General features: G+C 40.1%; 1 protein-coding gene across 2 annotated transcripts in view; it reads left to right on the top strand.

Annotated features, from left to right (window-relative positions):
* Window positions 1-923: 923 nt before the first annotated feature.
* USP47 (ubiquitin specific peptidase 47) overlaps window positions 924-13,569 on the top strand; it is a 117,290-nt gene continuing 104,644 nt past the window's right edge. Inside the window, exon 1 of one of the 2 annotated variants that reach the window (XM_041729779.1) lies at window positions 924-1,177. In XM_041729779.1, the coding sequence (XP_041585713.1) occupies window positions 1,139-1,177 (39 nt within the window). In that variant the 5' untranslated portion in view covers window positions 924-1,138. The remainder of the gene's footprint in view (window positions 1,178-13,569) is intronic. The other variant, XM_041729780.1, reaches the window with a different exon arrangement.

Here is a 13,569-nt window from a genome sequence, read left to right as displayed (position 1 = left end):
GGCGAGGCTTCATAAAGGAGAGTCGAGGGCAGCCCGGGTGGCTCAGCGGTTTAGCACCTGCCTTCAGCCCAGGGCCTGATCCTGGAGTCCCCGGATCCAGTCCTGCATTGGGCTCCCTCCCTGCATGGAGCCTGCTTCCCCCTCTGCCTGTGTCTCTGCCTCTCTCTGTCTCTGTCTATCATGAATAAATAAATAAAACCTTTTTTTTTTTTTTTTAAAGGAAAGTTGAATGAGCGAGGTTTGGAAAAACAACTATTGCATCATTTTGTTTAGCCTAAAACTGAGCCCGGTGCATGCAGGCAGAGCCGACTCGGGCACTCTGAAGACATCCTGGGGGGGGGTGGGGGGCCGAGGTGCAGAGCGCAGCCCCAGGCCGCAGCCGGCTGCAGAACGAGGCTCCCAGAAGGCGCACAGGGGAGCGCCGCTGTAACGCACGGGAGGGGCGGGGGTGGAGGGGGGACGCCGCCGCCTCCCCTCCGGGCCCCCGGGAGCGCCGCCGGGGCCGCCCGCAGGCTGGGGAGAGGGGAGGGGCGGAGGCCGGGAGCCGCGCGGGCCGCCCGCCCTTCCAGGACGGCGCCAGGCCGGGGAGGAGCGGACGGAGCTCCCGAGCCTCGCCGTCGGGGGGCGACCGGGTCGGCGAAGGCGCCCTGGGGGCCGGCCCCTCCCCCGCCGGCAGGGGGAGCCCCGACGGGCGCGGTGCGGAAGGCCTCCCGCGGAGGGCGCCGCTGCTCGGGCCGCTCGTCCCGCCCCGCGCGCCCCGGCGCCGAGCTCGCGCCGCGGGAGCAGCCGGGCGCTGGGCTGCAGCCGCCTCGGCACCTCGGGCGCGGGGCGCGGGGCTGGGAGCCCGGCGGCCCGAAGTCTCGCGAGAGCGGCCGCCGCCATTTTTCCATTGATTGCAGCGAGCGGGGGGAGGGGCCGACGACGACGGCGGCGGCGGCGGCGGCGGCGGCGGAGCGGCCGAGGTCGGTGTCTGCGCGCTGCTGCTCGGGGGCCGCGGCCGAGGCCTCCGCTGTGTTGCGGGAGCGCGGGCGCCGGCGGCGATGACGGCTGCTGCCCTCCTCTGCTGAGACACAGAGCGCCGCCAGCACCCGGCTCCCCCCTCCCGGCAGGGCGGAGAGGAGCGGCCGGAGTCTGAGCCATGGTGCCCGGCGAGGAGAACCAGCTGGTCCCGAAGGAGGTGAGGGGCGGGCGGCGGAGGAGGCCGGGCCCGAGGCCCGAGGGCGCCGGGGGCAGCGCAGGCCGGGCCGGGGGGGCGCGGGGGCGGCGGCGGCGAGTGCGGGCCGGGCCGGGCCGGGCCGCGGCGGGGGAGGGGCGGGGGGGCGGGGGGCAGTTGGGAGACCCGCCTGGATCCCGGGCCCGCGGCGGGGAGGGGCGGGGCGGGGCGGGAGGGGCGGGGGGAGGGGAGGGGAGGGGGCGAGCGCCGGCCTCCCCTCTCGGCCTGTCGGGCCGGACCCGCTCGCCTTCCCCGTACCCACCGAACGCGTCGAGCCGAGATAACCTTCCAAGAAAAAAGAAAAAAAAAAAAGAAAGAAAAACAACCACCACCACCAGATTCTGTACCGACGGCGCCGCTCCTGGTTGCGCCCGCGGCCGAGCGTGTAGCTGCCCCCGGGGCTCGCCAAGTCTGCACCCGAGTGGAGATCGTGGGAGGCACAGTTTTGCTTTTTTTTTTTTTTTTTTAACTGTTACTTTTTTTTTCTTTTCTTTTTTGAACTCCTCTGTTACTTGGTGAGCCTGTCGGGGGCCCGTGGAAGGAAGATGGGTGGTTCGGGGGTGGGACACATAAATAAATTAAAAAAAAAAGTAAACAGGACTTTCCAGGTGCAAGGTAAGAGAGAGCCGGACGTTAGCCCCTGGAGAGCGTCGCTGCCCCCTCCCTGCGGTGGTGCGCGCTCAGTTTGGGTGACTTCTTGAATTCTTTAAAAGCGAGCGATACGGGAAGGCCCGCACTTCTTGGCTTCTCTCTCGAACAGTAGTAGAAGATCAGTGGCACACAGAATCCAGCACCGGCCAGTGAATTTCAATATATTAATAGTATCCCTGTCGGCTTTATAAATATCTTCAGCGTATCCAAATGTGTATTTTTAACTGGTTGATCATCAGACTGATGTTTGGCTTTTTTTTTTTTTTTAAATTTGTCATATACCGTGCATAGAGGCAGGGTCCTGTTGCAACGGGCCCGTGTAGAATCTGGATCATTTGGAAGTGATGTTCATTAAAGATTTTATTTTTGTTTTTTTGCTTTCTGTTAGCCGCCTCGTAGCAGTTGGTTGCCACTTAAGCAAGCTCTGACACTGCAAAAGTCGCCCTGGAGTTAAGGATCTAGGATAAAACATTTTTTTTTTTTTCTAACTTTATCAGATAATGGTTGTTTTCTGGGTTATTTAGAAGTGACGTTCATTAAAGATTTTATTTTGTTTTTTGCTTTCTGCTAGTTGCTTCCTAGCAGTTGGTTGCTACTTAAGCAAGCTCTGACACTGCAGAAGTCACACTGGAGTTAAGTATGATAAAACATTTTTTTTTCCGACTTTATCAGATAATGGTTGTTTTCTGGATGATTTAGAAGTGATGTTCATTAAAAATCTTGATTATTTTTTCGCTTTCTTTAGTTGCTTTGTAGCAGTTGGTTGCTACTTAAGCAAGCTCTGACACTGCAGAAGTCACACTGGAGTTAAGTATGATAAAACATTTTTTTTTCCGACTTTAATCAGATAATGGTTGTTTTCTGGATTATTTAGAAGTGATGTTCATTAAAGATTTTATTTATTTTTTTTGCTTTCTGTTAGTTGCTTTGTAGTACTTGGTTGCTACTTAAGCAAGCTCTGACACTACAAAAGTCGCCCTGGAGTTAAGTATCTATGATAAAACATTTTTTCTGACTTTATCAGATAATGGTTGTTTTGCAAGGACAGTTGTTTGTTTTTTGGTTGTTGTTGTTGTTGTTGAACTTAGTTATCATGTGTCAGTATTTATTCATGGAGCATCACCAACTCTGTGCAAAGCAGATAAACAGATGAATTAATCAGAATTCTTGCCTTGGGAGCTTTCAGAGCTACTAGGAAAGAGAATGCTGATCATATTTGTTGAACTTCATTTAAGGGAGAGGTATTTTACTACACAAGTAGCTGTTACACAAGGACAGAAGTGATAGGTGCTGTAAGAAGGATAAACATGCATTTTCTTTTAGAGCTACATACTGCTGGTTTTCATTCCTACAAAACCAATTTGTCCTTTCTTAATTTTTTGACCATTAGAAAAATACAGTATAGGTGCTTTAAGAAAATGCAACATCAGATTTATTTCCCTAAGAATTTGATGCCTAAAACAAAAAAACAAAAAAACATGGTATGGATATACAGCTCCACAGGAAAATACTTGTGTAAAAAGTCAATACTGTAATACTGCTCTTACCTTTTTTGGATTTTAAAGATTAATTGCCTCTGCTTTAAGACAAACTCCTTACCTGAGGCTTCAAGTACATTCCAATACTTCGATACTTTTTTCTTATACACTTTTTGGAACATATGCCTATATGCCTCCCCCACCCTCCCCAATCCATCTTCTGGCTGTTCTTTTTCCCTGACTCTTGATTCCTGGAAGCATGCACAATAGTCTTAAGTCTCAAGACTGTCACTTTAAGTTTTTGTCTTTTTTAGCTTGCTAACTATAACTAGCTCCTTTTTGATTATGGTCATACTCTTCCTGAATTATTCTTCTCTTCCTTGGGTTTTCTGTGGCATTTGATAATTTTAAAAAAGTCCTTGATTTTAGCAATACTGTACTTTTTTGGTCTTTTTTCCTATATGTGTCTTTTCTTATCCACCTGCTCATTCAGTCAGTTCCTTTTCTCTCGTACGTCCTTAATTATCCCTTTTGTCTTTGTCATTCCCTGTCTTTTTAAAGTTGGAGTAGAATCATACAGTGTTAAAGCTGAGGGAGAGTGTATAGTGATCTTCTAATAACATAAACCCCTTCACTTTACAGATGAGGAAATTAGGGCCAGAGGATTGAAAGTGACTTGTTTAGGGTCACATAGTGAATAAATTGACAGTGTAAGGACTAGACCTCATATTCCCTTCCCTATTTCTTGACTATATTTTATCCATTCATATGACCTGGACAGTCTGTAAGAGTAGTTTGTAACTCTCTAAGTACATTACTATGTGAAAATAAATTGCAAAATTAAAACAAAATTGTGCTTCTGTTCTAATGGCTTATTCTAGAGGGTCTTGTTGTTGTTTGTTTAGGACCATTGTTTAGGGCATCCGTGATCCCTACTAGATTTAGATCTTTGTTAGGTGTGTGCATTCATGCATGTGTATAGTTGTTGAATGAATAAAATACTATTTTGGTCCCTGAAGCTCAAGAGCAAATGTATCTTAGAGGACTCCAATGAAGGCAGCTTAGTGTACTACAGGTATTGGCAGATCCCGTGGACCGAATCCAGCTCGTGGCCTGTTTTTGTATGACCCATGAGTTAAGAATGACTTTTATATTTCCGAATTGTAAAAGATAAGTAAAATAATATTCCATGACACGTGAAAATCTATGAAATTCAAATTTCAGTATTCATAAATAAAATTTTATTGGACCACAGCCATGCCCATTTATTTCCTATTGTCTATGGCGATAGCAGAGTTGAGTAGTAGCTACAGAAGCTGTTTACAGGATAAATTTGAAACTACTTAGCTTGGTATTCAAGGCCTAGTACACTTGATTCTGGCCACAACCTTCCTTTTCAGCTTATCTCTTTTCCCAAGAAACTCATTTTTAATGCAGCCAAACGGGTTTCTCTCTAACTTGCATTTCACTTGTTTTTGTACTGTCGCTTCTTTTTTATTTCTCTGTTCAGAACCTTCTTACTTCTAATAACATAAACCCCTTCGCTTTACAGATGAGGAAATTAGGGCCAGAGGATTGAAAGTGACTTGTTTAGGGTCACATAGTGAATAAATTGACAGTGTAAGGACTATATGGACTTAAGGACTGTAAGGACTTTACATTTACATTTAAAACCCATTTTTACATTTTTCCGTAAGTACCCCAGAGCTTGTTTATTCTAAAAATCTTTTTATGACCATTTTAACCTTAGGGATTTCTCCTTCTGAGAAGACCTTTATACATGACTAGAATTCATTTGGCAATTAATAAATAGTGCTTGGTAACATCTATTATGGTCTAAAACTGTAATATACATTTTATATATTATTATGAGTTCCTTGGCAGCAGAGATCTTTGTGAATTTCTCTCAGTTTTCTGTTTTTTGTATGCCTTATAGGTCTAGGACAGTATCCTTTCTGGAGCAGATACTTAGTAATATTTATTGATGTGGTTACAGGGTTGTGAGAAACTTAAAATTCTAACCAATTATCCCCTACTTGGATGTTTTCTGAGGCACCATTTGTTGGCAAGCTGTTTTCCAACCTTTGCTTGAACGCCTTCGTGACTAATCTCTGATAACATCTTTGCCTTAGAAGAGATTTGTTATTTTAAGTTTTTGAGTTGAGAGAAATCTACACCTCCGTCTTTTGATAATTGCCTTGGACAACAGAGAAATCTTCAATCATTTCCCATAGTACAGTTTTTTCTTATTGTTGACAGTGGGAAGGGGTGTGGATAAGGAGGGCCAACCCCCTCTGTTCTACAATCTCAGGATCCTTAGTTCTTGTTTCTCAGTTGCTCTCTTTTAGACACAATCCAGTGTTTTTAGTATTTCTCCTAAATTGTGCCCAAAGAAGAGCAAAGGGAGTGTGGTCTGTTCATTGTGATTAACAACAAAGCTTTTCAACTCATTTTTTCATTCTATCCTTTGCCTTTGGATTGTATTGATACTGGCTTTTAGATCTCTTGCTTTTACGGTCATCCCACTTTTTGCTTATTGTTTTGTTGTTTTTATTATTCTCTTTCTTTTTTATTTATTTATTTTTAAGATTTTATTTGTTTATTCATGAGAGACACAGAGAGAGAGGCAGAAAGAAAGGCACAGGGAGAAGAAGCAGGCTCTCTGTGGGAAGCCTGATAGGGGACTAGATCCCAGGATCCCGGGATCACCACCTGAGCCAAAGGCACATGCTCAACCACCGAGCCACCCAGGTGCTCCTTATTTTCTTTATTAGGATTTGTGACACTAATATTATTGAGTCTTCACTCAATATTACTCTGTCATGTAAGGAACATTTTGAGGAGATAGCAAAAATTCATTCTTCCCTCAAGTATCTTAGAGTAGAATTAAGGATGAGGTACATATTTACCAATGGTTTTAAAATAATACTTAAAGTGACGTCCAAGTATATAAATGTAGAGAAGATGGAAAAATGGAAGACAAAAGAGTATTTAGTTTCATATCTAAGGTTTTTTTCTGCCTCTTTTCTATGCAATGAACAGTTTTCACATGGAACTAATGGTGATGATAGTAATAACATTTATTAAGCATTTATTATATGTCAGATCCTGTTATATGTGTTTTGTGTATATTAACTCCTTTTGAGTTTCACAGTGACCTTACAAGTATATAAAGACCATTGATGCTGAGAACTCCTAAAACATTAAAGCAACTTGTTTTTTTTAATCTCTATTTTCTGGTTTTTAATAAAATCCATCAATATTTATTACATTCCATATCAAATGAATATCCTTTTAATTTTATGTCTCCTAATTATATTACTTGAGAAAATGTGCTTCTTGTACTTGAGGAAATGGTCTTTCTTGTGTTTGGTCGTTCTTTAAAAATTAGCCTTTAAAAGAAATTGGGGATATTGATTCTCCTTTACTTGCAGGAGGCAAATATGGCAGTTAGGTCAAGTGACACTCATCGGTGGTTTACATAAATTGGAGTGTTTAATAAAAAGTCATTGGTATTTCAGGTACCATTGGAAATACTGATTTAATAAAGCAAAAAAAGCTGAGTGCAGTTGTATGATTCCAAATTTGTCAGGGAAAAAGATGGATAATTTATGGTTATATGCATTGAAAGATTAGAAGGAATACTCTAAAATATTAACAGTTGTTGTTCCTGGGTATCATTGGGCTTTATTTAGGCTTTCTTTACCTATTTCAACAATGGGCATATTTACTACGCATTAATAATAAAAAAAAAAAAAGAAACTTAGATCTAATTGTAGTTTTTGAGGTAATTATTGGTATCATGTTATAGGGTTTTTCGTGCTCATGATTTTTATCTTTCCCCTTTCTTGTTGCTCTGTTTGCCACAGAGTAATCTGATCCACTTGCATGGCTTCGGCCTTTGATTGTAATATACCCATTTCTGTCTCCAGCCCTGACCTCTCTTCTAGATTCAGATTTCCACCTGCATACCTGATCTCTCTATTTGGTTGTATGCCACAAATTACATGTAGGTAATATCAAGCTCATAGCTCTTCTCTCTCCTCATGTTCTCTTCTCAGTTCTTTCTGTGTTCAATTCAGTTAGTGTTGTCAGCCTCTATTTATTTGCTTAATTAAGTTAGGAGATTTTTTTGACTCTTTTTTCCTTTTTCTCATATTTAAATTAGTTCATCACTTGGAAAATACCTCTTGTACCCTTAAGTTTCACTTTGTAGCTTTGCCTCTTTTTTCATTCAAATGTAGCCCTGCTAAGAGGTCTCTTTGACCTCTAAGCTCTTCTCTTTCCAAAGCCATCCTCTCTGCAACTGTCAAAGTTACTTTGTAAGACAGGTGAGATTATGATTTACTTAAAGTTTCTAGTTATTACTCTCTGATTGCAAATTGAGTAATAGGTACTATTTATAAATGCTGTATGCCAGACACTGTCTTATTTCCTATCATACTTCTTGGCAGCTATTATTTTTCATTTTTATAGATGAAGATTTTTTATAGATAAAGAGATTGAGGACCTTGCTCAAAGTTATAAAGTTTGGTTCTAAGTCAGTATGGCTGTAACTAGTGTAATTATGTTCTAGTACTTCATAATCTAGCTTCAGTTGTTTTTTTTTAAGTTTAATTTTTATCAAAGTTATATGCACAGATTTAAAAGAGTCTAATAGTTCTGCAGGACTATTGACGAAACAATAGTCATCTGCAAATTCCCCCTTCCTTTTATTTTGGACTCTTCAGAGACAACTACTTTCAACTCATTACTTTGATATTTATCTCTGTATCTCCAATGGCATGCTTGGAGTGTTCTTTCTTGAATTTTCAGTTTAAGGCACTATCTGCTGACTTACTATAGTAGAAGATATGGTTTCCTGCTTTCCCCAGCCACACACACACATACACACACGTCTCTGTCCTGCTCAGTAGACATACTGAGTATTGTCATACTCCAGGGAGTTTGGTTATACCATTACTGAGTAATGGTATAACTCAGTGTGACTAGAAGCTGGTTAAGTCCTGTAGTTTACTGTAGTTATTTTCCTTTCCTGTACATTTTGTTTTTCCTGGGTTTTTTGTTTGTTTTTAATTTGCTTTTGTTCAGTTTTCTGTATACTCATTGTTAATTTATCCAGGAAATTCTCCAGTGGGGCAACACAGTGGACATTTGGCAATGTTGGGTGGGTGAAGGGGGTGCAGGGAGTGTGCTCCTGATACCTAGGAGTGGAAGCCACCATGCTGCCTAACATCATCCTTTGCTGCACAGGACAGCCTCCCACAACAAAGAATGATGTGGACCAAAATGTCAATATTGGCACTGTAGAGAAGCCATGATTTCGTCCAGCTCTCTCAAGTGTGTAAATCTCCTCTTACTACGTTCAAACCTACTAATTTTTTACTTAAATTTTCTTGAATTGCAGCTGTTGCCTTAGATTTTCCTTTACTAACATCTTAGCAGTTCCCCTCAGGTGTCTCTTGTATTGGGGCTCCTGGTTCTGTATCTGATGTCTTCTTTCTTTGCCTGTTTTCTCATTTTGGAGGACCACTTTCAACTGCGCTCTGGATGGGATATAATTTTTTCCAGACCTCACATATCCTCTTGCTTTATAGATCACTTGGCTGGGCAGAGAATTCTTGGTCAGAAGTAATTTTCTCTCAGAATTTTGCAAACATTGCCCCATTGTTTTCTTTTTTTCAGCGTTGCTGTTGAGACATCAGATGCCTAGAAGATTCTTTTCCACAATTTTGAAACTTTTTTTTTTCCTTTCTGGAAGCTTAGAGAATTTTTTCCCCAGAGTTCTGAAAACTCTGTATTATGTGCGTTGGCATAGGTCTTTTTAAATCCACTTCTGTTGAGTTCAGGGTAGTCTTACTCAGAAAATGATTTCATCAGTTCTGAGAAATTTCCTTAATTTCTAAAAAATTAATTAATTAATTAATTAATTATTTAAAAAATTTCCTCCCTTGGTTTTCTCCATTCTCTCTCCTGAGTTCCTATGGTTTAGGTTTTGGGCCTACTGACTGGTTTCTCTAATTTTCTTATCTGTTTTTTATCTATTTTTCATTTCTTTCTCCCCTGCTTTCTGGGAAATTTTTCTCAACTTTTATCTTCCAGTTCTTCTACTAAGATTTTATTTTTGCCATCATGTTTATAATTTCCAGGCACTCTTTTTCTTCTGAAAAAAAAAATTTAAATATCCTGCTTCTGTCTTGGGATGCCTTATCTTTCTTAGGAAATTTATAGTTTTCTTCTCTGCATAATCCTTCTTTCCTCCAAATTTCCATTTTGTGTTTATTTTCTTGGACTTTGTCTTTCATATGAGATGCTTTCTGGAAGTCTGGTGATCCTTCAAGTCAACTCTTACTTAAAAGAGAGGACTTAAAAAGCTTAGAAGCACTACAAGTGGGAGATTATAGTTTTGCCTGTAGAGTGATAGGCTGAATAATTTCCGTGCAGACTCCCAATGACACGTCTTTTCTCTTGTGCTGGATTGATTTCCCAGAAAAGATTTCTGATCTTATGCCTGGAGAGGAAAAGCTTGGGAGCTGAGTAGGAAAAAAAGGATTTGGGTTTCATCATTAAGTATGCAAATACATTTTCATTTGTTCTCTAGTTTTCAGTATGGCATTCCTCACATTCATTTGTGCCTGGCATTCTCTAGTGCAGAGATACTGTCTCATGCTCTCAGAGGTCATTTAGCCTTTTGCCAGGGAGGGTCAAGGAGCAGAAGAGAGGTCTGGGGGTTCTAACTGCTTCTTAAATAAACTTCAATTGGTTCTCCTAGTTTGGACTCCACCCTTATTCCCCAGAGTGTCTGAAACTGAGGTTTTTCACCATTATCCTTTATTTTTTTTTTTTGTATCCTTTAACATTTTTTTGTGGAAGAGTCACACAAAGGATAGAGAATTCTCATATACCCTTCACCAAGCCTCTCCTTATTTTAGCATCATATATAAAACTATAAGATTCTTATCAAAAGTAAGAAAAAGGGCCACAAAAGCCATTTTTGTTGCAAGATCCGAATTCAGGATCTTACACTGCGTTTAGTTGTCTTTGTCTCTTTAGTTTTTTCTTATCTTTGACAGTCCTTACCCTGTCCTTCTCGTTTGGGACCTTTACACTTTTTAACAGTTATTTTGTATAATGGCCCTCAGTTTGTGTTGTCTGACATTTTCTCATGATTTATGACCTATCTTAAGAAGTTGTGAATTAAAGAGAGGGATATTACAGATATGTGCTTATTAGTACATCATATGGAAGCTGTGGGGGAATGTGATGTACTGTTAGTGATGTTAACCTTGATCACTTGGTTATGGTGCTGTGCTGGGTTTCTCCACCATAAAGTTACTATTTCATCTTTAATAATTACTGAATATTTTGAGACTGTGCAGATACTGTGTTTAGGCTTAAACGTCTGCCCACTAGTTTTAGCATCCATCTGTGAATCTTGTCTTCTTACTGGTGCATTTTAATGGTGATTTTTCTATTTTCCTCATTATTTCTGCATTTATTAATTGGAATTCTTCTGTGAGGAAGAGTTATCCCTTCTTCCCATTTATTGATGTAATTATTAATATTGGTATAGGCCATTCGGTATTTATTTTATTCTTTGTATTATAACCCAATACTTATAATTTTTCTTGTTTTTCAAGCTGTTCCAATATTGGCCAGGGGAGCTCTTTCTGGTTGGCACCTGTGTATTCATTCTTGCTTTCTGAGCACTTACTTTCTGGCACCACATTATGCTTCAGCCCATGGCATTTTTTCTCTGTCCCAACCCTGGAAGCAACCACGTCTCCAGGGAGTATAGGGAGTCTTTTGGTGTAATTGTAAATGTGACATAAACTAGGTATCTTTGGTTTTTTTCTAAGTTAATGTAGCATTCAACCTCTTCAGATGGAATGGTCATTACCATTTGATCTGATTTCCAGCTTTTGTTTTTAAAGATTTATTTATTTATTTATTTATTTATTTATTTATTTATTTATTTATTTATTTATTTATGAGAGACACAGGCAGAGGGAGAAGCAGGCTCCAGGCAAAGAGCCCGATGTGGGACTCGATCCTGGGTCTCCAGGATCAGGCCCTGGGACGAAGGCGGCGCTAAACCACTGAGCCACCCGGGCTGCCCTGCTTTCCAGCTTTTGAAATCATGTTTTTGGTTTCTTATGGGTTTGTGCTATTAAAAAAAGAAAATCTTCACTCTTTTTCAGAGCTATCTTGGGAAGCTTCAGAGCTAAATGCTTATATTCAATCTATCCTTTTAAACCAGATATTCGTAACTTAAGTATTTGTCTTCTGCTCCAGGCCAGTTTTGCTTTAGTCATATTTGACTACATTAGTTGCTGTTCCCAGTGTGCTCTATGCTTTCGTGTGTCACTTCTATATGCCCTTGCCCTGAGTGACTAGTATAAAGTATTATCTGGTTTTTAGGAAGTTTTAAATAGGTAAACTTCGATTTTACATGAAAACTAATATGTAAGTACTTTCTTAGGATTGCCTCTTTTTTGTTTTCTAGTTTTTTGATTAGTCACATAAACGTTTGCATCTTAGTGTCAAGGTACTGTCATTTTTTGCTGAATTGAAGGGATTGTATTAGTACATTTCCAGGGTACTAGAGTATCATGATGACCCAACTTGGAAAGAAAAGATTGTATTGAAAATAGGGGGCTGTGAAAAACATATCATTAAATACACATATTTAAATATCTATTGTAAATTAAGGTTCCGGAAGACATCTACTTTTAAAACTGGTTCATTTGTTTTTAAGGATCTTCTTCAATTCAGGCAACATGTTTAGGTGTGCTGATATGCAGAGGCATATTCTTTTATGAGGTTTACAACACAGATTTTAAAGTGTTCTGCCTGGATAATGTTGGCTTAAACTCTAATTTTGTACAAACATTCTCCATTGTACAGAGTCTTTGTATAAAATGATTGAGATTGGCAGTGATGGCAAATGATTAGCAAAACTGATATAATCAAGATTCTCAAAGAGAATGCATTTCTCCTGAGCATGATTTGCTAATGGTAGAGTGGAAGAAGGAGTGAATAGAGGTGTAGTGTAAGTAAACAAGAGGCTCCTTTCTGTCTTATTACATACTTCCGTTTGCTTTGTCTCTGGGTGTGGGAGCAATAATAACTTATCTATTCTTTCGTTTAATAGAACTGAACTGAACTATGCATGTATAAAGTAGCCACGGATATGAACATTTTCATTTACATAAAACTATTGCTGTTGAGAGATTATTATTTTTGTGAAAATTACTGAGATATATGTCTTGAATTTTGATGTTGTGTAAAAACATGCTCTTTTTTTTTTTTTTTTTTAAAAACATGCTCTTATAATATTATTCAGCCAGCAAAATCTAGCCCCTTTTACTTCCCACAAGAAACCTTTCCTGATTCTCCTCTTTCAACCTAATTGCATTTCCTTAACCCTGGAACCCACTGCACTGTATCTTTTGACATTTGAAAAATTGTATACCCCCTTATTAAAAGTTACATATTACTGCATTAATGCTTTTATTAGATCAGAAAATCTTCAAAGTCAGAACATGACAGCTAAGAGTGCCTGGGTTCAAGTAGTAGCTTTGCGACCTCGGGCAGGTTATTTAATCTCTTTGTACCTTAGTTAAATGAGAATACTAATAACTATGACCTAGGCTTGTTGGGAATAGGAAATGAGTTAATGCATGTAAGGTCTCTTGCATGTAATGAGCGCTCTATAAATGCTAGCATACCCCTTCATTATGTTGTTACTTTCATCCTGTATTCTTTCTAGGGGCTAGCGCAATGTGCTATGCATTGTTGTCCGATTAATATTTATTGATTAAATGAAAATGAAGTCATATTTAGTTATTAAATATGCTAGTCATTACAGCTATAGTTCTGATTATGGTCTGTCAGCTAAATATATACGTGTTTGTGCAAATCCTAAATGATTGTTGTATTTGACAGGTCCTTTTATATCCTCAGATGTTGCTGATATAAACATACGGCTAAAAGAAACATACTGCTATTCTTACTGCTTTAATTGAAGACTGGAACATGTAACATAGTATAAAGGTTAAAAATAAATTTTTGAGTCTATTGAGGTTCTGAGAAAAATTGGTTTAGTAAATATAGATATTTGCCAAGATATCTTATGAGATTAACAAATACTGCTTTGTAAGATTCAGTGTGAAATGTTACTTTAAATCAGGATCCATGTTAAGAATAGTTTGTTTCTGAAAGAGC

This window comes from Vulpes lagopus, chromosome 15 (genome assembly GCF_018345385.1).
Source record: "Vulpes lagopus strain Blue_001 chromosome 15, ASM1834538v1, whole genome shotgun sequence".
NCBI lineage: Eukaryota > Metazoa > Chordata > Mammalia > Carnivora > Canidae > Vulpes > Vulpes lagopus.
This window is presented reverse-complemented; position numbering and strand designations above follow the sequence as displayed.